This window comes from Rhinolophus hipposideros (genome assembly GCF_964194185.1).
Source record: "Rhinolophus hipposideros genome assembly, chromosome: 8".
NCBI classification, from domain to species: Eukaryota; Metazoa; Chordata; class Mammalia; order Chiroptera; family Rhinolophidae; genus Rhinolophus; species Rhinolophus hipposideros.
In genome coordinates, this window is record NC_138054.1 from 76,145,705 (window position 1) to 76,171,879 (window position 26,175).

A 26,175-nucleotide genomic window follows, 5' to 3' on the forward strand; every position below is an offset into this window, starting at 1 on the left:
GGGTTGGAGGCGGGGAGCGGTGCCGGAAGTACTCGGGGAGGGCCGAGCAGTCGGACCGGCTGCTGAGACGATCGCTTCTCTGGGGCAGTCTCCGCATATCATGGGGAGATAGACGCTGCTGCCTGTGAGTCTTGGGCCCTGGCAGTTGAGGAAGAAGAGCGGGAGGAGGGAGTCAGGACCCAGACCCACAGTCGGTCAGTGTTTGAAGAGCCAGGTTGTGGAGGAGACGGGGCTGTGAGGAATCAGGCTCTTGGGACGGGACTGAGGGGATCGGGGCTCGGAGAAGACGCGGCTGTGGGGACCCGGGATGCCGACGGGACTTAGGGAACGGGGACGGGTATGAGTTCTCCGGCACTTGAGGGAAAGCGGTCTGAGAGCGACAGGATTGTGAGGACCCGCGCTCCTAAGAGGAGAGGGTCGGAACGGAACGGGGCGTTCAGACGCGGGCTCCTGAGAGGGAAAAGCGGAGCTTGTGCGGACTTGGGCTCCTAAGAGGCAGAAGCGGGACAGCGAAGACCCCGGCTCCTAAGGATTCAGAAACGGAGCCTAGAAGACTTAGATCCTTGAGAAGCAGAAGCAGTAAGAGAACTCGTGGGTTTGGGAGGAACAGGAGCGGGCAGTGAAGACGGGCTCCTGTGGGGACAGGATCGGGGCTTGGCGACTCCGAAGTACCTGAGGGAACTGGGCTGTGAGGACCCGGACTCCTAAAAGCGAAGAGTATACGGGGCCGCGGTGGTGAGATCAGCCTCCAAGGGAAAGGGAGAGAGTTGGGAAAGACATAGCGATCCTTTCTTCCCCCCCGGTATTCTCCGACCCTAGAGGGAGAAAAGGATGTGTTCGGGGGAAGGCGACTCCTCTTTCGCGCTGCCTGTTTGGCGGCTGGCGGGGTTTTCTTGTGTACGAGGCTTGAAATCTAGGAAGCCCACGTGCAAGCGTCTTCATTTGCTGCTTCATCCTTGCGAAGCTCGGATGTGAAGTTGAAGCAGTTTGAACTCAGTTGTATACTTGATAAGTGCTTTAAATCCCGCTGCACTCAACCCTGATTGAGCACAGAGCTCTGCATCTCAAATGAAAGAATGCGAGAGGTGGAAGGGCCCCAGAAGATCATCTTTTCTAAACTCCTGTTTTACATGTAAAGAGGCTAAGGTTCAAAGGGGCTGAGGATCACGGTGATGGATTAAGTCAGGATTTTGATACAGTTCCCTGCTGTACATAGCGAATGGAAGATGATGCTTGGCTAATATCCCTGGAAAACATGCTTCCAGAATCTTTGCTCTAACTTCAAACTCCAGAGGGAATTTTTTTTACAGGTTCTGCTCCTTTATTTTGAGTCTTGTTACTGTATTGACGTTGATACAGTGAATGTCACGATCCTTTGGGAAACCTTTAAATGAAGCCCACCCAAAATATAGTAAGCCATTTGGAAAGTTGGAGATAAGTCAGCTCTGTCCTATATTTTTAGCACAGGCATTTACTGGAGATGCCTGCTTTTGGATAAAGTTGGCAGGGAGACTCGGATCAGTCACGTCCCTTCCTCAGTCGTATCTTTTACTGAAACCTACGTAGGCTAACCAGGCACCATCATAAACACTTTCAAGTATGAGTGTATCATTGAAGTATCACTTACAGCCCCACAAGTTAGGTATTGTCAGTCCCATTGTACAGATAAGGAGATCGGTTCAGAGACTTTAAAGTCACTTGCCTGAAATCACATGGTACTGAGTGGCTCAGCCCTAGTCAAACCCAGTTGTGTCTGATTAAAACCTTTTCCTACTTTCCTAAGTGGATTCCTCTCCATATCTCAGTTTGCCCATCAGCAAAATAGAAGTAATAATTATACAGAATGAAAGCACCCCCTCCTTAAGACTCATGTCAACTACTATAACTTATTAGGGTATTTATGTAGTGCGGTGTTTAAGGAGAACTAAATTCCTGTGATTTGAAAGTATCATGGATGTTCAAGATAGAAAAATGGGACCTGAATAGAACTTTTCCTCACAATGGAGCAAGATATATTTAATTTTAAGTTTAGGAGGCCAAGAAAGACCACTTTGAAGAATAAAGGCTTACATTTCATTAACTTTATAATTAATTGTAACATGAACTAGATGATTGGGGAAAATGGTCTAACTTAGTTGAAACTACTATTTTCCCCCAATGAGTTAGCCTACACTATTTGCAAGTGCCTATACTTATGCAGATGATGAAAACTTACACCAAATTATGAGGTGAAGCATTCCCATACCACCATTTCAAAATACTTGATGGTTTTAATTAATGATAATTTGTTAATGAGTTAATATCACCTGCATTTACAAAGTATACTTATTTCACTTATTGGTGGTTCTAGCATTGATTTATTATAGCAGGATTTCAAAATTACCTGATCAGAAAATCATTGTGTTTGAGCAGATATGGCCATAGAACATATTAGTTTTGATCTGAGGGCTTTGGGGAAAGCCCCCGAATACTTTGGAGGCAATGCATCAGCAGTGCATACAGTCTGCCCTGTGAAACAGGTCTGTTGGAGGCAGAAGACAAACTTTGAAATCTGTACATATGGGCTTAATTTAAAATCTTACACTAATTGTTAGAGCTGGAAGGGACCTTAGAATTTGGCTGGTCCCACTGTAGAAACTCTGGTCGAAGGGTCCTCACATAATTCGGTGGCAGAAGTAAGATCGTTCCCAGCCCTCCAGACTTAGGTCTTTGTTGAGCCACAGTACCGTTTATCAATCTCCTGTTGACAACTGAAACTTTTTAGTTTTAACACACTGGTTTTTATAGATAAGATTTAGAAGAGGAGAGCGTATATGTAATATTAGCAAACATGTTTAGAACATGTTCTCTTTTGCGCTTACCATGTACCACACACTCTTCCAGTGCTTTAGATACATACATTTAGTGAATTGCCACAACACTCCCATGAGGTATACTTTATGATTAACTCTGTTTTACAGATGAGGAAATTGAGGTACAAAGAGATTAGATAGCTTGTTCAAGGACATAAAGTTAATAAGTGGCAGAGTTGGTACTTGAACCCAGACACTGTTACCAGCATCCATGCCCTTGACCACTGTACTGTCCTACCTTTGTGTTAAGGCAAAGCTACCTAAACAGCATCAAATTAGTCCAAAAACTAGTGGAAAAAAGTCCACGTTTCTTTTGCTCTCAAGTCTCAGACTGCAGTTAATTGACTCTTTTTGGTTTATTTAGGATGGGAAATATGAGCTCATTTAGTTACCTCTAGAAGCCTGTGAGGAGAGAAACAACCAGGTAGAAAACCCAGTCATTACGTCAAGTCGTGCAGCATAGTGATGGGGCTTTTATGCCATCAGGCTGGTAGTCCCCTTCTCTCCAGTATTTTGTTTAAATAATAAATTCCTAAACGTTTCAGAGGTAAAGGAAGTAAAAGCCAATCTGATCTACCATTTTTCTACTATTCCACAATTTTCTTCAATTAAAAAAAATAGTAATCTGTTAAAGGAAGAAATGCCCAGAGAAGGCCAGGTCTTGTACACTACTACAAGGCCTCCACTGATTTCCTACCCTTTGAAAAATCAGGTCCTTTTAATACAGTAATATAATAGGATTGCCACTGGATTTCTGTTGAGGTACAAAGTTATTAAAAGGAAAAGCAGGGCTTGTCATCCTCAGCCTGCCAACCATAGTTTAAATGTGATGGGTTAGGGGAGGGAGGATAGACTTAGCTATTTAATTGAACTCCCAGCTGTACAACCTTGTTTTGATAGAATTATTAAATATTTTTCAACTGTCAATCCCTGGGGCATTACTTACTGGATTTACTTTGTGAATCCTATAACGTGATTGCCACATAATAGGTGCTAGTAAGGGCTCCCTACTATTACAATTGTCCTCTCAAACTGTCCCACAGTTAGTGTCCCACAGTTTTTACACAGCAGTACATCCCTAGCTCTTGGCATTCTAAGGAAGTGAGCGTTAGAAATTTGAGTAGCCGAAAGATACTCAATGGAATTCAGGTTATTTAGGGTCACTTCATCCCACCCTGCTTGGTCAGCATCATTCACAATTGGGCTCCATGAAAGTTATCACTAAACAGGTAATTTGGATGGAGAGTCATTGACCATTCTGATCAGGTTGTGATGTTTTGTTTTTTGAATTTACATACCATAAAATCCTTTTTTGGGGGTATGGTTCTATGAGTTGTAACAAGTACATACTGTCATGTAAGCACCCTAACACTTAGGCTACTTAACAGTTCTGCGCCCCCCAAATTTTCTCTCATGCTGTTCCGTTGTAGTCAAACCCTCTCCCACTCCAAACCCCTGGCAACAACGGATCTGTTTTCCAGCTTTGCCTTTACCAGTGTCATATAAATGGAATTATACAGGAAGTAGCCTTTTGAGTCTTTCCTCTTTCGCTTAACGTAAGACATTCGAGATTGTCCATATTATTGCATGTATCAGTAATCCTTACTTTCTATTGCTGAGCAGTATTTCCATTGTATGGATAAACCCATAGTTTGTTTATCCATTCACCAGTTGAAGGGCATCTGGATTGTTTCCAGTTTTTGGCAATTTTGAATAATGTTGCTATAAACATTCACATACTGATTTTTGTGTGAATATAAATTTTTATTTCTCTAGGGTAAATACCTAGGAGTGGGATTGCTGGATCATATGATAAGTGTATATTTAATTTTATAAGAAACTGCCAAAATGTTTTCCAAAGAGACTGCACCATTTTACATTCACACTAGAAATGTGTGATGGTTTCAGTTGCTCCACATCCTCCCCAGCTCTTGTTTTTGTTTTGTTTTTTTAATTTTAAATATTCCAATAGGGATTTAGTGGTATCTCATTGTGGTTTTACTTTGCATTTCCCTAATGACTGTTGATAGCGAACATCTTTTCATGTGTTTATTTGCCATCTGTATATCTTCTTTGGTGAAGGGTCTCTTCAGATCTTTTGACCATTTCTTAATTGGATTGTTTTCTTATTGAATTTTGAGAGTTCTTTATCCTGGATACAAGTTCTTCGTCATGTACGGGATATTTTCTCTTACTCTTTTTATTTAGGCTTCTTATTTTCTTTTGCAGAGCAGTTTTACATTTTAGTTTAAGTCCACTTTATCAATTTCTTTCTTTTGTGGATTGTACTTTTAGTGTTGTATCCAAGAACTCTGCCTGACCCAAAGTCATGAAGATTTTCTCCTACATTTTCTTCTGAAAGTTTTATACTTTTACATTTTTACATTTAGGTTTATGATCAGTTTTGAATTTATTTTTGTAGAAGGTATGAAATATAGGTTAACATTTATTTTTGTTGTTACTACTATATTTTTTTGTTAGATTTAAAAAACGGATCAATATTACTTGTCTCTTCAAAGGGTACAAACCAAATAATAGTTAAAAAAAATTTTCATAGGTAAAATATGCATATAGTACAGAATTTGGGGTATACAATAAAAAGTATTGTACAAAATTTAGAATATACAATGAAAAGTAAGTCTTCTCCCAATTTGGTCCCATAGGCCATCCAGATACTACCGTTGTCCCCCTCACCCCCCAAGACAACCACTGTTATCATTTTCCTATGTATCTTCCCAGGAATAATTTACATTTGTGTGTCTGTGTGTTTTAATAAATGATAGCAAATTATTCTCACTATTCTGTACTTTGCATTGTCACTGAACAGTGTATCTTGGAGATCATTTATTGAGCTTCCTCTCTTTTTTTAAAAACAGCTTTATTGAGATATCCTTCACATATCATATAATTCACCAATTTAAAGTGTACAATTCAGTGTTATTTGGTACATTTAGGATTGTGCAACCATCACCACATTCTAATTATTTTTGTCCCCCCTGCCCCAAGAAAAACTCCACCTCCCAGCCTTAGGCAACTGCTAGTCTACTTTCTGTCTTTATATGTTTGTGTATTCTGGACATTTCATATAAATGGAATCATATAAATATGTGGTCTTTTGTGACTGGTTTCTTTCAGCATAACATTTTCATGAGTCTCAATCTTTTTCAATATATTCCATTATATAGTTAGACCCTAATTTGTTTAACGATAACTACTTTTGAAGGACATTTAGGTTGAAATTTCTTATATATATAGTATTCTATCACAAGTTCAACTAGAATATAAATAGCTAAAATGAAACTACGGCATCAAAACAATATATACTTTTCTAATTTGGGTAGATACTGCTGAGTAGCCCTTTATAGTGACCTCTAGCTAATTCATATTCTCTTCACCCCAAAACACATGAAATGACTGTCCATAAGATTTTCAAACACAGTATAAAACTTTTTCATTGTTTCCAAATGGAAATAAGAGGTAGCTTGTAGTTTTAATTTGCATTGTTATTATGAATGAAAATATGGATCATTTCATTATTTTAAGAGCAGTTTGAATTTCCCTTTTTTAATTTAATTTTATTTTATTAGGGAAGTGGAACAGGACTTTATTGGGGAACAGTGTGTACTTCTAGGCCTTTTTTCCAAGTCAAGTTGTTGTCCTTTCAATCTTAGGTGTGGAGGGTGCCGTTCAGCTTCAAGTTGTTGTCCTTTCAGTCTTAGTTGTGGAGGGCGCAGCACAGCTCCAGGTCCAGTTGCCGTTGCTAGTTGCAGGGGGCACAGCTCACCATCCCTTGCGGGAGTCAAACCGGCAACCTTGTGGTTGAGAGGACGCGCTCCAACCAACTGAGCCATCCGGGAGCTCAGGGGCAGGTCAGCTCAAGGTGCCGTGTTCAATCTTAGTTGCAGGGAGCGCTGCCCACCATCCCTTGTGGGACTCGAGGAATTGAACTGGCAACCTTGTGGTTGGGAGCCCACTGGCCCATATGGGAATCGAACCAGCAGCCTTAGGAGTTAGGAGCATGGAGCTCTAACCACCTGAGCCCTGAATTTCCTTTTCTTGAACTGTCATATTTTTTGCAATTTTTCTTTTGAGTGATTGGGTGTTTATTGATTTGTAGGTATTTTTTATACATGGAAGAAATTAGTATTTTGATATGTATTGTGTATGTTTTTGCTAGTTTGTCTTTTGTCCTTTAACTTTTCTATTATATTGTCACGTAGACATTTATATTTTTATGTACTTGAATATGTCAGTCTTTTCTTTTATGGCTCCTGAATTTTGGGTCATCTTAAGAAGGGCTTCAGGTACTCTTGAGAATATTTTTAACTATGGAGATAATTGTAGATTTATATGCAGTTATGAGAAATAACAGAGAGATCCCTTGTAAACTTTGCCCAGTTTTCCCCAATGGTAACATTTTGCAAAACTATTATATAGTATGACATCCAGGATATTAACATTGATACAACCCACCAATCTTACTCAGGTTTCCCCAGTTTTACTTATACTCTTGTTTGTGTGTATATGTATATTAAGTCTTGCGCATTTTAATCACTGTTATAAGTTTGTTTATCCATCATTACAGTCAAGATACTGAATATTCCATTACCACAAGGGTCTCTGGTATTACCCTTTTATAACCACACCCACCTCCCTCTCACTCAACCCCTGACAGACTCACTAATCTGGCCTCTATTTCTAAAATTTTGTCATTTGAAAAATGTTATATATAAATGGAATCATACAATATGTACTCTTTTTGGATTGACTTTTGCTCTGCATAATCCTCTGGAGATTCATCCAAATTGTTGTGTATATCAATAGTTCCTTTCTTTTTATTGCTCAGTAATATTCCATGATGCGAATGTATCACAGTTTGTTTAACCATTTACCTGTTGAGAGACATCTGAGCTGATTTGCGTTTTTGGCTATTACAAATAAAGCTACTATGAACATTCATGTACAAGTTTTTGTGTGAACATAAGTTTTCATTTGTCTAGGATAAAAGCCTAAGGCTGCAGTGGTTGGGTCATATGGTAGTTGCATGTTCAGTTTTTTGTTTTTGTTTTTCCATTTCAGATGAATTGGTTTAATTCCAGGCAGTACAGAATTTGGGATAGAACTGAAGAACACACTTTGTGAGGATTTGGGGTTGGGTTTTCTCTGACCTCACAGCTAATGTTGAAATGGCTGAGTGAGAAGAATTAAAGAGATGACCCACTGCTTGATTATTATTATTTTTATTTTTTACAAAAGTTTATTCTTAAATGTACAAGTCTCCAAGACAACACTTCATTCTAGCTATCGGTGGCAACACATGTTATGGCAGGGAATCCAGATGTTAAAACAGGAATGGAATTAAGGCTCATCATTGCCCCAGGCACAAGGAGCAGCGCACTTTTGGCCAGACTTCTTACTTCCACCTGTGGCCAGGGGTCCTTTTCTCTGGCTTTTGCTTTTAGCTGGAGTTTCTTCTGATCCTCTTTTTGCTTCTGCTTGAATGCCTATCTTCCTCCTCTATCTTCTTGACCTGCTTCTTGGGCTGCTTCAGGGGTTTCTTCTTGCCACCTTGTTGCCAGACATGGCACCTCTAGGGTTTTTTCTCCCCCCAAATAAACTTTATTGTGTAATTTGCATACAATAAAATGTACACATTGTAAGTTTATAGTTCTATGAGTATATATGCAGCTATGTAAGCCTCACCCCACTCAAGATATAGAACGTTTATAACCTTAGAAATTTCCCTGGTGCCCCTGTGTAGTCAGTCTGCCCTATCTATCAGTAGAGATTAGTTTTACTAGCAATAGAATTTCACATAAATGGAATCATACAGTATGTATTCTTTTAAGACTGGCTTTTTTCCCACTTAAATATTTTAAGATTCATCCCTATTGTTTTGTGTATTAGGGTTTTTTTTTCTTTTTCTTAATAAACTATTTCTTAGAACAGTTTTAGATTTACAGAAAAATTGTGAAGATAGTACAGTTTCCATATCCTATACCCAGTTTCTCCATGAACATCTTCCATTAATATATAGTACATCTGTTATAATTTAATGAATCAATATTGAAACATTATTAACTAAAGTCTATAATTTATTCAGATCCTAGTCTTCCCCTAACGTCCTTTTTCTGTTCCACAGGATCCCATCCAGAATATCACATTACATTTGGTCTTCGTGTTTATTTAGGCAGTGCGTGCTTAGGTGTTCAAGAAAGTGCAAACCGTTTTACAGAGTGGCTATCGCATTTACATTCACACGAGCAATATATGACTGATCCACATTCTGTAACTCCTTGCTAGCATTTGGGGTTGTCACTATTTTTTATTTTAGCTATCTGATAGCTATGTAATTATATCTCATTGTAGTTTTTATTTGCCTTTCTTTAATGACTAACGATGTTGAATATCTTTTCATATGCTTATTTGTTATCTATATATCCTCTTCGGTGGAATGTCTGGTTATGTTTTTTGTCCATTTTCTAATCGAATTACTTCTTTTTTTAAACTGTTGAGTTTTGAGAGTTCTTTATACGTTCTAGGTACTAGCCCTTTTTTTTTTTTTAGAAATATTTTCTCCCAGTCTGTAGCTTGTCTTTTCAGCCTTTCCATGTCGACTTTCAGGAAACTTTAAATTCTATGTAGGCTAATTTATCAAATTTTCCTTTTATTGATTGTGTTTTTGGTGTCAAGTCTAAGAACTTTTTGCCTTGCTAGAAAACTTTTTTTTAAATTTTATTGGGGAATATTGGGGAACAGCATGTTTCTCCAGGGCCCATCAGCTCCAAGTTGTTGTCTTTCAGTCTAGTTGTGGAGGGCGCAGCTCAGCTCCAAGTCCAGCTGCCATTTTCAATCTTTAGTTGCAGGGGGCGCAGCCCACCATCCCATGTGGGAATTAAACCGGCAACCTGGTTGTTGAGAGCTCGCGCTCCAACCAACTGAGCCATCCGGCCATCCCCTAGAAAACTTTTATAGTTGTACGTTTTACATTTAAGTCTATGATCTATTTTGAGTTAATTTTTGTATACAATGTGAGGCTTAGGTTTCAGAATATTTTTTTAAATCTCCTATTTTTTTTTAAAATTAAATTTATTGGGGTGACAATTGTTAGTAAATTTACATAGATTTCAGGTGTACAATTCTGTATTACATCATCTATAAATCCCATTGTGTATTCACCACCCAGAGTCAGTTCTCCTTCCATCACTATATATTTGAAAATCTCCTATTTTTTTTTCTAGTATATGATTTTATATTTAAAATTTAAGTATTTGATCCACCTGGAATGGAGGAGTGTATGAAGGGAAGAATATATATACCCCCCTCATTCCAGATGGATCAAATATTTAAATTTTTAATATGAAACCAGATGTTTTCCAGATGTACTCAGTTATACACCACCATTTATTCAATAATCTATCTTTTCCACATTGATATATGCTATGAACATTAGTATACAAGTTTGTATGGTAACATAAGTTTTCATTTTGGGGGGATAAATGTCTAGGCATGCAATCCTTTACCTGTTTTTTTGGGCAGGAGAGGATTCTATTTATTGTTCTTAATTTTGGTATAATTTACATACAATAAAATACACAGATCTTAAATGTTCACTGTGATGAGTTTAACAATTGTATAAACCCCTGTAATCATCACCCACCCAAATATGTTATGATGTTTTAAATCAACAAATAAAAGAACAATCTAGGAACCTAAGGGCAGCGTCAGTCTGGTAATGAGTTTTTGGTTATCATCTGCTTTGTTTTGTTTTAATGGAAGAAGTAACTCATCCCAAGTTATTGAAAACTCAGAAGCATAGGTTGTTTCTCAGCAAGATCAATTATTAATAGTATAGTAAGTTGCAGTCTAGTTTCTTAGGGAAAAACATTGATTTTTTTTCTCACATTTACAGAGATTCTAATTATTTCATTGAAGTGACTTATTTCATTAATAACCACTGGAGCTATTCCTTAAGGTTAATTCCTAATTTGATATGTGATTATTCATATTTGGTACCATGCAGATAAGCTATATTTTTTGTCTCTGGGTCTTATAGAAATTCCCATTATACAGAAATCTCTATTACCAAAAAAAAAAAAAATGTCTCCATTTATTTTTAGCAATATTCAGTACCATTTGGGAAGTCCTTTGAAGGTTGTGGGAATGTTATTAGAGAAGTATAGTATGTTCAGTGTGGTGAGCATACTGATAATCAAAAGCATTTTCATAAAACTTGCTCTGGAAAAATAGTTTGCTTTCCTAACGTTAGAACAACTACAGTAGTCCCCCCCTTATACATGGGGCATACCTTCCAAGACCCCCAGGGGATGCCTGAAGCCACAGATAGTACCAAACCCTATATATATTAATACTATGTATTTTCCTATACATACTCGTACATAGCTATGATAAAGTTTAATTTATAAATTAGGCTCAGTAAGAGATTAACAACAGTAACTAGCAATAAAATAGGACAGTTATAACAATATAGTATAATAAAAGTTATGTGACCGGGGTCTCGCTCTCTCTGAAAATACCTTACTGTACTCTTCTCACCTTTCTTCTTGTGATGTGAGATGAGATGATACCATGTCTATGTGATGAGATGAAGTGAGATGTATGACGTAAGCATTGTGACAGAGCATTAGGCTACGAGCAGGGTGACATGAACACAAGCCCCGTGGTACCATAACAGTGGATCTGGTAACCCAGACGGCTGTGAAGTGAGTGACTGCCGGGCAGGAAGCATATACAGTGTGGATGTGCTGAACGAAAGGATGACTCAGACCCAGGCACAAGCAAGCGGGCAGGACGAGATTTCATCATGCTGCTCAGAAGGGCGCGCAATTTCAGACTTACAAATTGCTTATTTCTGCAATTTCCTACTTAATATTTTCAGACTATGGTTGACTGAAACCATAGGTAACCGAAACTGCAGAAAGCGAAACTGCAGAAAGCGAAACCTCAGATAAGAGGGAGGCTACTGTATTACTATGTTACCAATCTTTTCCTATCCCGATTTTTCCAGTGGTAGTATTTGTGGGCAAGGGGGGAGACACGGATGAAATGTGGCTACAAAAAACAAGTGATCCTCATGTTCTGCTGTCCCCCTCAGCCAGCCCTTGGCCAACAAGTTTCCCTTGGTCATTTCACCAGTGCAGTTAGTTGTTTTGATTAAGGGTGAAGCAGGGGAAGATGTCATATTAGTCAGACAGTGTGTTGGGGAGGAACTCAGCAATAGGGGCAAGAGTAGAACGCATGCGGATACTCACATTGCTAAGCGTTACAAAGTTCTGAAAACCATTGCCATGTTTCCTGCAAGTTAAAAATTCCGCAGTTTTGGCCAATAAAGATTTCACATGCTGCTAGTTTACCCCTAACAATAGAATATTCATTTTCTAGCAAGAGAGTCTATGTTACTATCATCATTAATTGATTTTAAAAGTTGTATATGAAAGAGGTGGAGATGTTTTGGTTTGGTTTTTGTTTTTTTTTTTTTGACGCCCAATAGGGATAAGGAGGTATGTTTCTCCTCATTCAATTTGCCTGGATCCTGGTAGTGAAGATGTGCCAGGCCATGGAACTGCAATGGTTCTACAGCAAGGGTGGTGCTTGATGCTAGTTGTTCATTTACAGGGAGCTTTTGAAAATGGCTGCCTCTCATTTCACCGGGCTCACAGCCGTTGCCGATGTTATTAAAGATCTAGACACTCAGATAGCTGTAAGTAAGCAATTTGAGGTCACTGTGGGAGGAACTTGGTGAATGTGCTTCTGATCGTGGCGACACCAAAGCTGATGTCCACAAATTCAACTTCATGGCTCTAAAATTTAGGAGTCTCAGCTACTCTAAGCTGGGGACTCTGCATGTACTTAAAGATTGGTAACACTCAGAGAAAATTTGCTCCTGATGACACAGAAGGTTTTACTTTTAACAATGGCTAAACGTTGTGTTTATTAGGCATAGCCTGACACAGACTTAAGCATGTTTTGAAATGCCAAAATGAACTAATCTGTTTTCTGAACTTTTGTGATTGGGTGTTAAGTATGTGACTGTGCCATGGTTTATTTGAATTTAACATTATTTGATGCTCAAAGATAATGCATGTATACTTAACCGTGTATTCCATTTTTACAAAGTCTTCAAAAATGTCTTGCTCATTCCAGTTTATTTTTGTCCATGAGATTCTTCATTTCATTCACTTTCTTCCTTATTTCAATTTTGTGGACTATTTCATTTAGCTTTTGGAGAAGAGATGGTTTCTAAATATCAGGTGAGAGCAATGAATATTTTTCGTTCCTTCCATGTTTAATGTGCAGGTATCAAATGATCACTATCCTTGACATACTGAAGACCCTTCAAAGTCTGACAGACCTCATATAATTTTACTTTCAAAACTCATCCTTTATAACAGGTGCCTCTGGAGTTAATTCTCATGTTTTCCTTCCGTAGTTGATTGGCCTTGGTCCTCATACCTCCAAAAAGAAACAGGATCTCGATAAGCTCTATGAGCTGAAGTCCAAAGCTCGGCAGATTATGAACCAGTTCGGCCCCTCAGCCCTAATCAACCTCTCCAATTTCTCCTCCATAAAACCGGAACCAGCCAGCACCCCTCCACAAGGCTCCATGGCCAACAGCACTACAGTGGTAAAGATACCAGGCACTCCTGGGTCCGGAGGGCGTCTCAGCCCTGAAAACAATCAGGTATCATCCTCTGACTTTTTGCTCTTTGTAGTCTCCTGTTATCTGTTATTTGAACCAGTAATGCTTGGAGAGGTGTCCATGTCAGGTGCTGCCTCTTCCCCTCAGCTGAAAAAGGTCTTTTCCCTCCTTTGGATTTCTAAAGTTCTTTGTTTAATTATCTTGTACAGCATTTATCAGTTTTCACCTGTGGTATTTATGTGTGTGTGTGTGTATACTTATACTTATACACACACACACACACACACACACACACACACCACGTTGCCTATGACAGGTTTTTACATACTTATATATATAAATATATGTATGCTAATATAATTGTTCAATAACATAAAATAGTAAAATAATTAATGGATTATTCATTATTCTTATAGTAAAAGTACTCTTGCCTCCAGTCTTTGCATCCACCTGCTGCCATTAGTAGTTTTCTGCAGGTTCTAAAATCTGCCCCCTTCTTTCTACCCATCATCCTGATTCTGTTCTCCGGAGCCATAAGAAATAAATATAAACTCTTAACTTGGACCTTGTAGGCTGGATAGAATAAGATAAGGAGACAATATTTCAAGAGAATTGGGGGAAGGACTAGAAAGGTGAATGGGGAGGGTTGGGCAGATTGTCAAGAGACCAGCCTATGCTGAATGTGGAGTTTATTGGAGAAGAGCAGGAGATAAAATTGTGCAGGTAGGATTACAGCAGAACATACTGGGCCTAGTAACCAGGTTCCATTGGAACTTTTAGTCCATAAACAATCTTTGCAAATGTTTAATAGAGGAATAAGAGTAATAGAATAAAATTAGTATGTCTTAGGAGGATTAACTTGGCAGTGAGGGCCCGAGAAAGGTAGGAAAGGGAGTAAACTTGGAGAAAGACCAAGTCAAAGACTTTGCAGTAAATCAAGACATGCAGTGCAGGCTTGAATTAAATATTTATTTAAAAATTTTTTCCCTTAGTTCCAAAGTTATACATGTTTATTACGGAAACATTAGAAAAACTGAAAGAATCAGCCCATAATTCTATCACCACGCCAAAATTACTATGGTTAGCATTTTAGTGTATGTCTTTTGAGTAGTTTTTAAAAATGGCATACATATATGACATGAGTTTTTCTTTATGAAAGAGGAATCACATTGTACATAATAACATAAAATAGTAAATTAATTAATGGATTATTCATTATTCTTATAATAAAAGTATATGAATATTATATGAATTATTATATGAATTTTGTATTATATGAATATTATATGAATATTTAGTTATACAAAGATGAACACATTTTCCCTGCCCTTGGAGAGCTTTCAGCCTATTAAGTCAGAAAAAGGCAAATTTATAAATGTACACAATGATGGAAGGGTGCACAGGGTACAGCAGAGGCCAAAGGAGGAAATGTTTGCTTTTACCTGCGTGGGCTGGGAAAAGCATCACCTGAAGCACCATGAGCTGAGCAGGTAGGAAGGAGTGGAAGAGCACGTCCAAAGGTAAGAGAGGTGTTGTACAATTTATGGTGGTCAGAAAATTGCAAGTTACTTAATGTAGAGGGAAGGTGAGGCACAGTGAGAAAGAGATAAGACTGAAATAAACTGCCTGACAGATGTTGGCCTCCCTTCCAAACTGCTCTTTCTGTCTTTCCCTAGGCTGCTTCTGTCTTGAGAGTTAGTCTTGTAGCATTGTCACCTGGTAGGCCAGACTGTTAACTCTTTGGACAGTAGAAACATTGACAGACAACCTTTCTTCATTATAGGGGGTAATGCTGTTTGTTTTTGTTTTGTTTCCTTGATACTTTGCTGAAAAAATCTTCTCCTAATTATCTTTAGGTATTGACAAAGAAGAAATTACAAGACTTAGTAAGAGAAGTGGATCCTAATGAGCAATTGGATGAAGATGTGGAGGAGGTAAGGTGAGGTTGGGTGTCCCAGAAACTGTGTCTCTGAAAGCTAGCATAGAATAGTGGTGAAGAGCACAGACTTTAGAGGCAGACACATCTGAATTTGGATCTTGGCTCTGCCCCTTAGCAGCTTCGTAGCTATGGACCAGTCGCCTAAGCTTTCTGAGACTCGGCTTCCTCCTGTGTTGGTAGGGTATCATTTATCTGTAGGATTATTGTGAGGGTCTCATTGGAATAACTTACACAAGTCACCTAGGAGAATGCCTAGCACTTTAACAGCAGCTGCCACTTTTGCTTGTCCAAAAGGGCATAGTCTGCTGCTGATAGGCAATCATTTTCAACAATTGTAGTTCCTAGAATATTTCTCCATATTTCTAAGTAATATACTTAAACAGATATTCTTTGGTTCATGAGTTTTATAATAGTCTATTGACTTCCTGTTATGCTAGATGAGAATTTTGTTAAACCACTTACATCCATGCCCTACACTCTTTCCCTCATTTTCCCAATAATTTTTTCCCCAATATGTTTTGTCACAATTTTTTAATAACTCGAAAATCAGTTATTTACATTATTCTATGTAGATATTGTTCGCCACTGAGCCAAGTCAGGTCTGTGATTACCTTTCTTGTATAACTGATTTTCTTGAAGTTGATAATTGACTCATTTTTATTAGTTTTTCCTTTGTGCCTTTTTAATTCTGCTTTTCCTTTCAATTCTGTTATACACCTATAAAATTGTTTTCCAAATGGAAAAATAATTTATTGGTTTGGGTCATTCTCCCCACCCCTCCACACCCCGGCACGATTTCATCCCTGAATACTCCATGCTCTTGTGGCCACTTGCACAAACCCCTCCTGGACTTCCTTTTTCTCTTTTTCTCTTTGGATTTCTTATTTCCTAGATCACGCATCCTCTTCTTACTTTATTCCCATTTTTCGGTAAAGCACATTTTTTTATTACTTCCTATGAAAGGATAGATGAGAAGTAAACGTCTATTAGTGAAAATACTTACATTCTAACCTCACACTTAATTTTCAGTTTGGCTGGGTTTAGAATTCTTTTTTTTTTTTTTTTTAAGATTTTATTGGGGGAGGGGAACAGGACTTTATTGGGGGAACAGTGTGTACTTCCAGGAGTTTTTCCAAGTCAAGTTGTTGTCCTTTCAATCTTAGCTGTGGAGGGCGCAGCTCAGCTCCAGGTCCAGTTGCCGTTGCAGGGGACGCAGCCCACCATCCCTTTGCAGGAGTTGAACCGGCAACCTTGTGGTTGAGAACCCATAGGCCCATGTGGGAATCAAACCGGCAACCTTTGGTGTTAGGAGCCTGGAGCTCCAACCCCCTGAGCACCAGGTCCTAGAATTCTATTTTGAAAATCGTTTTTTCCTTTCAATTGTGAAGGCATTGCTCTATCGTCTTCTAAAAATCTCCTATTAAGAAATGTTATGGTGTTGTGATCCTGATCCTTTTTGGGTCTTATATTTTTCCTGTTCTGAATTTTCATACAAGCCTTAGTATGTATCTTTTTTTATTTGTTGTGCCAAGTTCTTGGAGGCTTCTTTTATTCTAGAAACTCATGTGCCTCAATTCTGGGATGATTTTGTGTATTTTTGTTTTTGTTTTTGTTTTACCTTTGCTGAGGAATATGTAATGATAGGGAAAGAAAATGCAGGTTATAAGAACAATATAATTACATTGTTCTTTTTTAAACCAGAGGACAAATATTTGCCCTCTTTGTGTCTGTATGTTTTCTTTTTTTGGCAGCAGCTTTATTAAGATATTAGTCACATACCATAAAATTCATCCATTTGAAATGTACAGTTCAGTGGTTTTTAGTATATTCAGAGTTGTGCAGCTGTCAACACAATGAATTTTAAAACATTTTCATCACCCCTAAAAAAACCCATACTCATTAGCAGTCACTCCCCATTTTTCCCCAGCTCCCATAGCCCTAGGCAACTAACTACTAATAAATATATTTTCTGTCTATAAAATTTGCCTATTGTGGACATTTCAAATAAATGGACTCATAATATTTGGTCTTTTGTGACTGCCTTATTTCACTTACCATAATGTTTTTAAAATTCATTCCTGTTGTACCAGGTATCAGTACTTTGTTCCTTTTTGTGGCTGAATAATATGCCATTATATGTATAGACCACATTTGTTTATCCATTCATCCAGTTGATGGACATTTGGACTGTGTCCACTTTTTGGCTATTATGAATAAAGTTGCCATGAACATTCATGTGCAATTTTTTTTGGTTTGTTTTTTCCTTCTTTTTTTTAATTCATGTACAAGTTTTTATGTGGACATATGTTTGCATTTCTCTCGGGTGTATACTTAGGAGTGGAATTTCTGAGTCATATGGTAACTCTATGTTCCTTTGAGGAACTGCCTGACTGTTTTTCCAAAGTGCTGCCCCTTTTATATTCCGACCAACAAGTATATGAGGGTTCCATTTCCTTATATTAGTTATTTTGATAATTTCTTTTCTATTTTTGCTCTTTCTAGGATGACAGTCTGTGGGATGTTGGTCTTTTGCATTGATCCTCTTAGGATTTTTTTACCTTTTTTCTCCTGTTTTTTCATTTCTCTGTAATTCTAAATTCTGCTTGCTGGGGAGATTTTCCTTAGTTTATCTTCTAATCCTTTTCACTTTTTTTTTAACATAAAAATTTTAATTTCCGCAAGCTTCTTGCTGTTGACTGGTTCTTTTGTTATTTTTCCCAAGCCATTCTGTTATTATTTTATGGTTGTAATATTGTCTCTTATCTTTCTCTCTGAGGATATTAATTACATTTTTTGAGATTTTCTTCTTCCCCCTGCATTGTCTTGGTTTCTTCTGGGTCCTTTTTTCCCCCTTTGGTTAGTTTACTGTATTTTCTTTTTTGTGTTAGAGACTTTCTTCAAATGTCTGTTGATCCTGGCTATTCATTCGTAAAGAATAGCCACTAAAAAGCTGATTTGAAGCAGAATTTATTGACTGATGGGCTTTGTCCAATAACATACTGGTAACTAACAACCAGCTCTGGAGAAAAAGACACTGATTTTCAGCATTTCCTGATTTCTGTGGCGTAAATATTCCCACCATGCCCTATTTTAAGCTATCAATATGTCACTGAATGTGAAATTGGGAAGAAATGCATATAATTGGCTTTCATGAGCTCATCTCAACTAGCTCCAGCATACCACTGGCTTCACTTCATAATAATTGGTCTACACATCAACCTTCTTATTGGGGGATTCCCTAAATGTCAGTATCTGTAAGTGTTTTCTCTGGAGTCATTTAGTATCTCCAGAGAAAAATCTTCCTGTTTCCCATCTGGAGGATTTCTCTCTAGCTCCTAATATTCTGGAAGCCAGGCAAGAGCAAGGGGCTGTGTCTGTTCCCTACCTCTGCTGCGTCTGGTGCGTTCTTATCCAGAGCCACTCCCATTCATATCCTATAGGGCATAAACCTGCTGTATTCTGGAGCGGGTATGTGGAGGGAGAAGTCACTTGGCTGCTTTTGGAGTGCACGGCTCGGTGGACTGCTCTCTCTATAGACATGTAACAGTTCCCCAGTTTTTAGTTCCATACATCAGCCCAGTCTTCTATGATAAATGGCACCTCCAAATCCTGGATCTCTTAGGGGTTATGAAGGGAAAAATCAGTTTGATTCTCATTGGTGTCCCCTCTATAGGTACTTGTGTTGTACCCTCTGTCTGCTAGGTCAGCTCCTACTCTTCCTCTGTTACCTCTTTAGCAAAAATTTACTTTAAAAGTTTATTGGAGGGCCGGCCGGGTGGCTCAGGCGGTTAGAGCTCCATGCTCCTAACTCCGAAGGCTGCCGGTTCGATTCCCACATGGGCCAGTGGGCTCTCAAAAAAAAAAAAAAAAAAAAAAAAAAGTTTATTGGAATCTCATGTCTGTTAAGGTTTTTTCTCCTGTTCTTATTGTCTTTGTGGCTGTATGTCTTTTTTTTCTTTACTATTATTTTTGTGGGTTTAGGGAAGGAGAGGAGGTCATTTTTGGAGTTCATCTGCCATGTTTAATCAGAAATCTTTCCTTTAGATAGTATCCATTTGGTTCCATTGGAAAGATGACAATGCTTTAATGGTCCAGGAGAACAAGAAATGTCTCTATCTATGGTTGTAATTTTACTTTATTTTAATTCTTGGTCAGTAGAGAAAGCCATGGGGGAATGTATTGACTTATAACAATTTCAACTTTTTCATGTAGATTTTTAGCGTCAGAATTCTGATTTTGCTCTTAAAACAGTCCAGGAATAATTTATAATGAAGTGGAATGAACCCGGAATTTAGACTGAGAACCTTGAAGCTGAATCCTAGTTCCACTGCTTAGTAGTTACATAGCCATGAGCAAGTTCATCTCCTTGAGTGTTAGCAACCTCTGCTGTAGAATGAGGATAAATTCCATGTCTTACTTTTTTTCACAGGATTATTATAAGGACTAGGTGAGATAATGGAAATTAAAATGCTTTTAATAGACTGTGAGTGAGGAATTATAATGATTCACTTTTGTTTTCCTACCTAATTCAGAAAACAGTATAAGGATGAGGGATTGGGCTGGTTAATGTTGGCTGGGTAGAAAGTACAGAAAGCTCACCCTTGGAAAGCTGTAAGTTGCGCTCCACCTGGTTAATGAGATCTTGTGTTTCTATTGCCTCCTTACTCCTCCTCCCCACCTTAACGCAAATGCTGATTACAGGCCTGCTCACAGAAAGCCTGACTAAATGTGTGGCTCAGGCAGACACAGTTGTCCCAGCAACAGGAGCCTACCCTGTTACTGAGATGTGGTTACTCTCCCCCACTTGTGTCTTCCCCAGATGCTGCTGCAGATTGCTGATGATTTTATCGAGAGTGTGGTGACAGCAGCCTGCCAGCTCGCTCGGCATCGCAAGTCCAGCACCCTGGAGGTGAAGGATGTGCAGCTGCACCTAGGTACGTGCTCTCGTCTCGCCCTGAGGTCCCCACACTGTTACTCCTTTAGGACCAGGAGGAAAAATGCAGTCGGAGGAACCTGCGTGCCAGGAGCAGACTTTCTGGGCTCTGAGATTTTTGTGTTCGTTTCATAGTAGCATTAAATGAAAAAAGAGAAATGCACCCTTGGTAAGGGGAATGAGCTCTGGCTCTGGGTTTGCCACTTTCTAATTTATCCTTATCCTTCCTATTCCATCTCTCTTAGAGTCTGCTTCTCATTTGTAAAGTGAAGATCAGAATATCCTCTTTGCAGGGTAATTATGAGGATTATGGATTACGTCTGTAAAATTCTGCTTTTCTACTTAACAGACACTAAATTTGAGCTTGGGTTTTTCTGGGAAATACTTATCCAACATTGATGAGCATAATCCCTTTGAAATGAATAAGCCCCCTTCTGCATTGTTACAATGTGGTGAAAAGGCAATTTTTTTTAAGGGTCTCATGATTGAAGTCAGGTGGTAGCTGAGGCGCACATTGTTTGGAAGGAAGGTATATTAGTATCCAAGGCTGCTAACAAAGTACCACAAACTAAGTGACTTAAAACAAAAAAATTTATTTTCTCATAGTTCTGGAGGCCAAAAATCTAAAACCAAGGTGTCAGCAGGGCCATGCTCTTGGCAATGCTCTATTGAAGACTCCTTCCTTGCCTCTTCCTTGCTGCTTCTGATGTTGGCCAGCAGTCCTTGTATTGTCTGACTTACAGCCGCATCGCTCCAGCCTGCCTCAGTCTTCACGTGGCCTGTGTGCGGCTGTGTCTCTCTGTGTCTCTTCTCCTCTTCTCATAACATATCAGTCAGATGGATTAAGGGCCCACCATACTCCTGTATGACCTCATGTTAACTAATTACAGTTGACCCTTGAACAACATGTGTTTGACCCGTGTGGGTCCACTTATTTACAGATTTTTTTCAATACATACATAGTCAGACCCAGGTTTCGTGCTGCAGATTCAGCTAACCGCGGATGGAAAACAGTATTTTCTATCCACAGTTGGGAATCTGTGTGTGCAGAATACCGACTTAAGTTATGCACAGATTTTCAACTGCGTGCGGGTCCCTAACTCCGCATTGTTCAAAGGTCAACTGTTAGGACTTCAAGATATCTTGTAGGGGGATACAGTACAATATATTGCTGCACATACTGTGTGTCTTCACTCCTCGCAGCTGCTTTCTTTCTTAAAAGTTACTTTGCATATCCATTTCCTGGTCCACTTTGTGTTGATTGTAAAGTTAAAGTCCCAGAGAATAATCTTAATGTCACTTTCAAGTACTGACAACAAATATTAGCAGAAGGCTTCAGATATTTTTATTTTCAAAAAAATATTGGAAGAGAGCTGTATATAAAATTATTCTAGAACCAAACATGAATCACTAATTCAGTCAATATTTACTCTGTATTAGACACAAAGTATAACTATGAAACCACTAACAAATTTGCAAAACAAATGTTTTCAGTACTCTTGGGAAGTGTAATAAAGGAGTTCCCATGTAAGTCCTTTTGAATAGATATTTATTCCCTAAATAATCTCGTGTAAATACAGTTGACCCTTGAACAACACAGGTTTGAACTGCATGGGTCTACTTATATGTGGGTTTTTTTCAGTAAATAGACACAGTACTGTAAATGTACATTTTCTTCCTTACAATTTTCTTAATATTTTTACTCTAGCTTACTTTATTGTAAGAATACAGTATATAATACGTACAACATAAAAAATAAGTGTTAATCTACTGTAAGGCTTCCAGTCAACAGTAGGCTACTAGTAGTTTTTGGGGAGTCAAGTTATACACGGATATTTAGGGAGTGGGGTGGAGTATCTGTGCCCCTAACTCCCGTACTGTTCAAGGGTCAACTGTAAAATATTTTTTATATTGGGTATGCTTAAAGTGCAGTACACCTTTATTTGTGGGTGTAGGGGACCATGCAGCTATGCCACTTACTGACAAAGTAGAATAAGCAAAATCTCTGCCCTCTGGGAACTTCTAGTGACAGTCTTACAGGGATAGTCCTGTCCAGCAGCACAAGGACTTGGAGCTGTGGTGCAGACATACCTGTATCTATGCCCGTCTCCTATTATGGGGGAGGAACAAACTCTCCTCTGCCCTCAAGGTTCTTTCGGCTGGTCTAATCAAATAGGCATGAGACAAATTAGCAAGAGAGAATAACCAAATGTAATACATGCCTTTGTACGGGAACCCTGCATACCTGAGAGAGCCAGAGAACCCACATGCACAAGAGGTTCAGAGGTAGAAGGGAACACGGATACATACGACGTCCTGAGCTAGGGATGAGGTAAGGTGCTTTGGGAGCTGCAGAAGGTCATTGCAGGATGATAAGAAAAGCAGACCTTTAATAAATAGAAGTTTGCCCTGCCCTATAGATAGGTCAAAAGAAGTTATCTCTGATTATCTCTTATGGGCAAGACCTCTAATTCAAATTTTTCTAGGTAGTTAAGGAGGGGGCAGAAGTTTCTCTTGAGCCTGCGACTAATGTTGCCTTTAGCTCAACACAAACTGCATACCACAGAGGCACAACTTGCAATGACTCGTTCTGGACTCCACAATATGTTTTTTACCCCAGGCTCTGGGATTGTATTGTCATTGAATGTGCTCAACCACCCTGGCAGGTGGCGGTGACTGTTGCTGCTACCACGGAAAAGATGAAGAAACTGAGACCCAATGTCATACAGCTCCACCGTGAGGTAGCAGAGCTGGGACTTGGCTCTTTACACCAGAAGGCTGGGATGACTTTCTGTTCCTCCTCTTCCTCAGGGTTTGAGAGAGGTGACTCTGAGTGTAGGAGTACGACAGCTGAAGAAACACATGCCTTTCCTTTTCTGTGGAGCTGCATGGAAACCTTAGGGCGCAGCACCCACAGCTTTGACTCCTTTACCCCTTTTGTCTTTGCAAGAAGGTCGAATGGTGTCCTTTAAAACCTTGGAGGCGCCACATGGAATTCCCCATTGGTCCCTCTGCAGGGTGACTGTTAGTACAGTTGCGTCCCCCCTGACCTCTGGCTGAGGGTCACACCGCACGCGGACACTGCCTTCCAGGTCCCCTGACCTCTCTACTGACCTCTTCCTTGCAGAGCGCCAGTGGAACATGTGGATCCCTGGATTTGGCTCTGAAGAAATCCGACCCTACAAAAAAGCTTGCACCACAGAAGCTCACAAACAGGTGAGGAGCCATCAGAGCCCTGGGGCAGCGGCTGATCCCTCGAGCTGTGTCTCAGAGGGAGGGCACACAGTTATCTCTTCCCCCTCACAGCATGTTTCTCTCTAGACCAAAGGTCAGGGAGGGCAGAGGCAGCAGGCCTCCATGGGAGCTCAATCAGGTATTTCCCTGACGCTTCACAGTTCCCACAGGGGGGTCTCAGTTTTTTCTCTCAGCTCTCACGAGCATTGCTAAAGCTGTTGATCTAGGTTCTTCTAATATGGATGGAACATAATATGGATGTAACTCACCCCTGCCCATCTCCTTCCTTAATGAAGTCTTCCTTCATTGTTGCTGATTTGAACATCATGTGTGACCCTCCGACAGAGGGCGGGTTAAGGAAAGCAGGATTGTGCATACTTGTGGCAGGAGGTAGCACCCAGACAGCCCTGCCAGGCATTCTGGCCTCTGTCCTAGTTTAACCTTTGATCTCTGTCTTTCTTACTGTGGACTGAAGGGGTCAGTGTGAGAACCTAATACCACTTCTGCCGTGGAGCAAATTGACTCTGTCACTGGTCTAATGGCAACGTTAGCCTCCCTTGACAAGGCTGTTATCCTTTCTGTCTTAATTTAACTGGCTATTCTGATTTGCAGGGTGAGCTTATTGTACGCTTGACAGGCACTTCTGGGCAGTCTTGGCTGAGTGTCCCTTGTTTTTCCATAGCGTGGGATCTCTGGAGTGGGTATGTTTCCAGAGCTCACAGAGGAAGCCCTACAAGGAAGCCGTCAGTAGCCCGAATCAAAGGACCTCTGTTCTGCAGAAGGGAGTCCCTCTGGACAATGGTCATTTTGGCTCTGCTCCCAAATTATCCACTTTTTAGCTCTATTTATGTAGCTATGTAGGATGTATGTATTGATCGACAAATAATGTTGGGACAATCTCTTAGTCAAAGAGAGCGAGCAAAGCAAGTCAGTAATTTTTGGCTGTGGATGGTAATAGTAAGATCTGAAGGTTTCCCTGATGGGTTGTGGTAGGAGTTGTTAGTGTGAGTTTCTCTTGTCACTTCAGTTAGTGTCAGTTGTTAGTGTCAGGTCCTGTGAAATGACTCCCTTTATGTGTGGCAACAGGCTTGAAACAAAGGCCCCTTTCCTATTTTCTCCATCATCAGAGAAGAGCTAGGGGTGTGTGTGGAAAGCATAGAAAACACATGCTTTGATGGCCTTTCCCCTAAGTTCCCAAAAGGCAAGAGATGTCACCTTTTACTTTAAGTTTTTTGCCATCTGCTAGCCTAGAGCAGTGTGGGACTTTGGTCAGTGAAATAGATCCACTGGTCTCTCTAAACATCTCTGAGCCCCTGCAGACTCTCTCAGTTTAGAAGGAGCCTGCTGAGCTGCCCTGTGCCTGTAGGTTCCTGTGGGCTCCAGCCTGGGGGGTAGACCATGCCGCCTGCCAGCCGCACACAAACGTCCCAGGAAGTTCCTGACTCTAACCTGTGTAATGGCGTATTTCTCTCTCTTTTCAGAGAATGGCGTTGATTCGGAAAACAACCAAGAAATAACACATGGAAAGGTCAGGGAATGGACAACAATGTATTTGGAGATACTTGAGCTGAGATCTCAGCCATCTCATCCTTGGATTTTTTTTTTTAATGCTTTACAGAGAAGCATATATTTTTTATTAACAGTGCAGCAATATCTATAATGACTGAGAGGATCTGCCAAAAGAATAAAGCCTCCTACCCCCACTTCCGGCCCCATTTCCCTGCCATCTCAAAGAGGAGTAATGTATCTTCCAGAGAAGATTTTATTTGTGGTTTATTATATAAGTGATTGAATATGGGACAAAGCAGTATGATCTTGTTTGGTGAGACAGTATTAGCAGGATTTGTAGAGGTTTTTGTTTCTTTCTTTCTCCCTCCCCTTTTGCCCTGTACTTTGTAATGTCAGTGTTTATATGAATATGACTTTCATTTGCTTTTCCAGAATAAAGAAGTTATTAATTGAAAGACAGGGTACGGGTACGTGGCTGACAGCCTTTTAAATCCCAGGAGTTCGGAGCCGCAGCGCGGCTGGATGTAGCTCTCTAGTCAGCAGATGGCAGCAGTGGTGTTCATTTCTGTGACTGAGAAAAAAACCCAGGGGTTTTCCATGACTTGACTCCAGGGAAGGCTATACCATCAGTGGAAGTTTGAGTCCAGTTTCTCTGCCATAGAGTCGGGTAGGGTGACCTCTCATGAGCCACAACTGAAGAGGTCTCCTGGCTTGGGCAAAGCCTTTTCTGACCTGCTCTTCTGGAACTCCTGGAGAAAGTTGTGTTCATTCTGGGCCTGAAGAAGGGATGGCAGTAGCCTTGGGGAAAGGCCTGTCTGTGCAGGTACCTGTCTGTTCTTAGTTGTTGGTATATTTGATCCTGGTATTTTCACCATTGTGCAGAGGAAACCAGGCCCCTTGAGACCTCAGGGTCGTGACCTTGTGTGGCACCTAGCATCGTCCTGCCCTGTGCCCAGCAGAGCCCGTGTGGATTGTGAGAGCTCCAGGGCCTTCAGAGGGTTTGGCTGTTCCACCAGGGGCCAGCAGCAGAGCCACGTCCACCTTGCCC

General features: G+C 39.9%; 1 protein-coding gene across 7 annotated transcripts; it reads left to right on the plus strand.

Annotated features, from left to right (window-relative positions):
• TAF12 (TATA-box binding protein associated factor 12) lies at positions 1 to 25,590 on the plus strand. Of its 7 annotated transcripts, none has more exons than XM_081056675.1 (8): positions 6 to 124; positions 12,489 to 12,573; positions 13,092 to 13,123; positions 13,303 to 13,554; positions 15,369 to 15,446; positions 20,271 to 20,385; positions 23,512 to 23,600; positions 25,100 to 25,579. In XM_081056675.1, the coding sequence occupies exons 3-8, from the start codon at positions 13,106 to 13,108 to the stop codon at positions 25,133 to 25,135; spliced, it is 588 nt and encodes a 195-aa protein (XP_080912801.1). In that variant the 5' UTR covers positions 6 to 124; positions 12,489 to 12,573; positions 13,092 to 13,105; the 3' UTR covers positions 25,136 to 25,579. The 7 variants fall into 7 exon arrangements, with proteins under 7 accessions (XP_080912803.1, XP_080912801.1, XP_080912805.1 ...); XM_081056676.1 differs by having other exon boundaries at positions 35 to 194; positions 25,100 to 25,589; XM_081056673.1 differs by lacking the exon at positions 13,092 to 13,123 and having other exon boundaries at positions 18 to 124.
• The last annotated feature ends 585 nt before the right edge of the window (positions 25,591 to 26,175 follow it).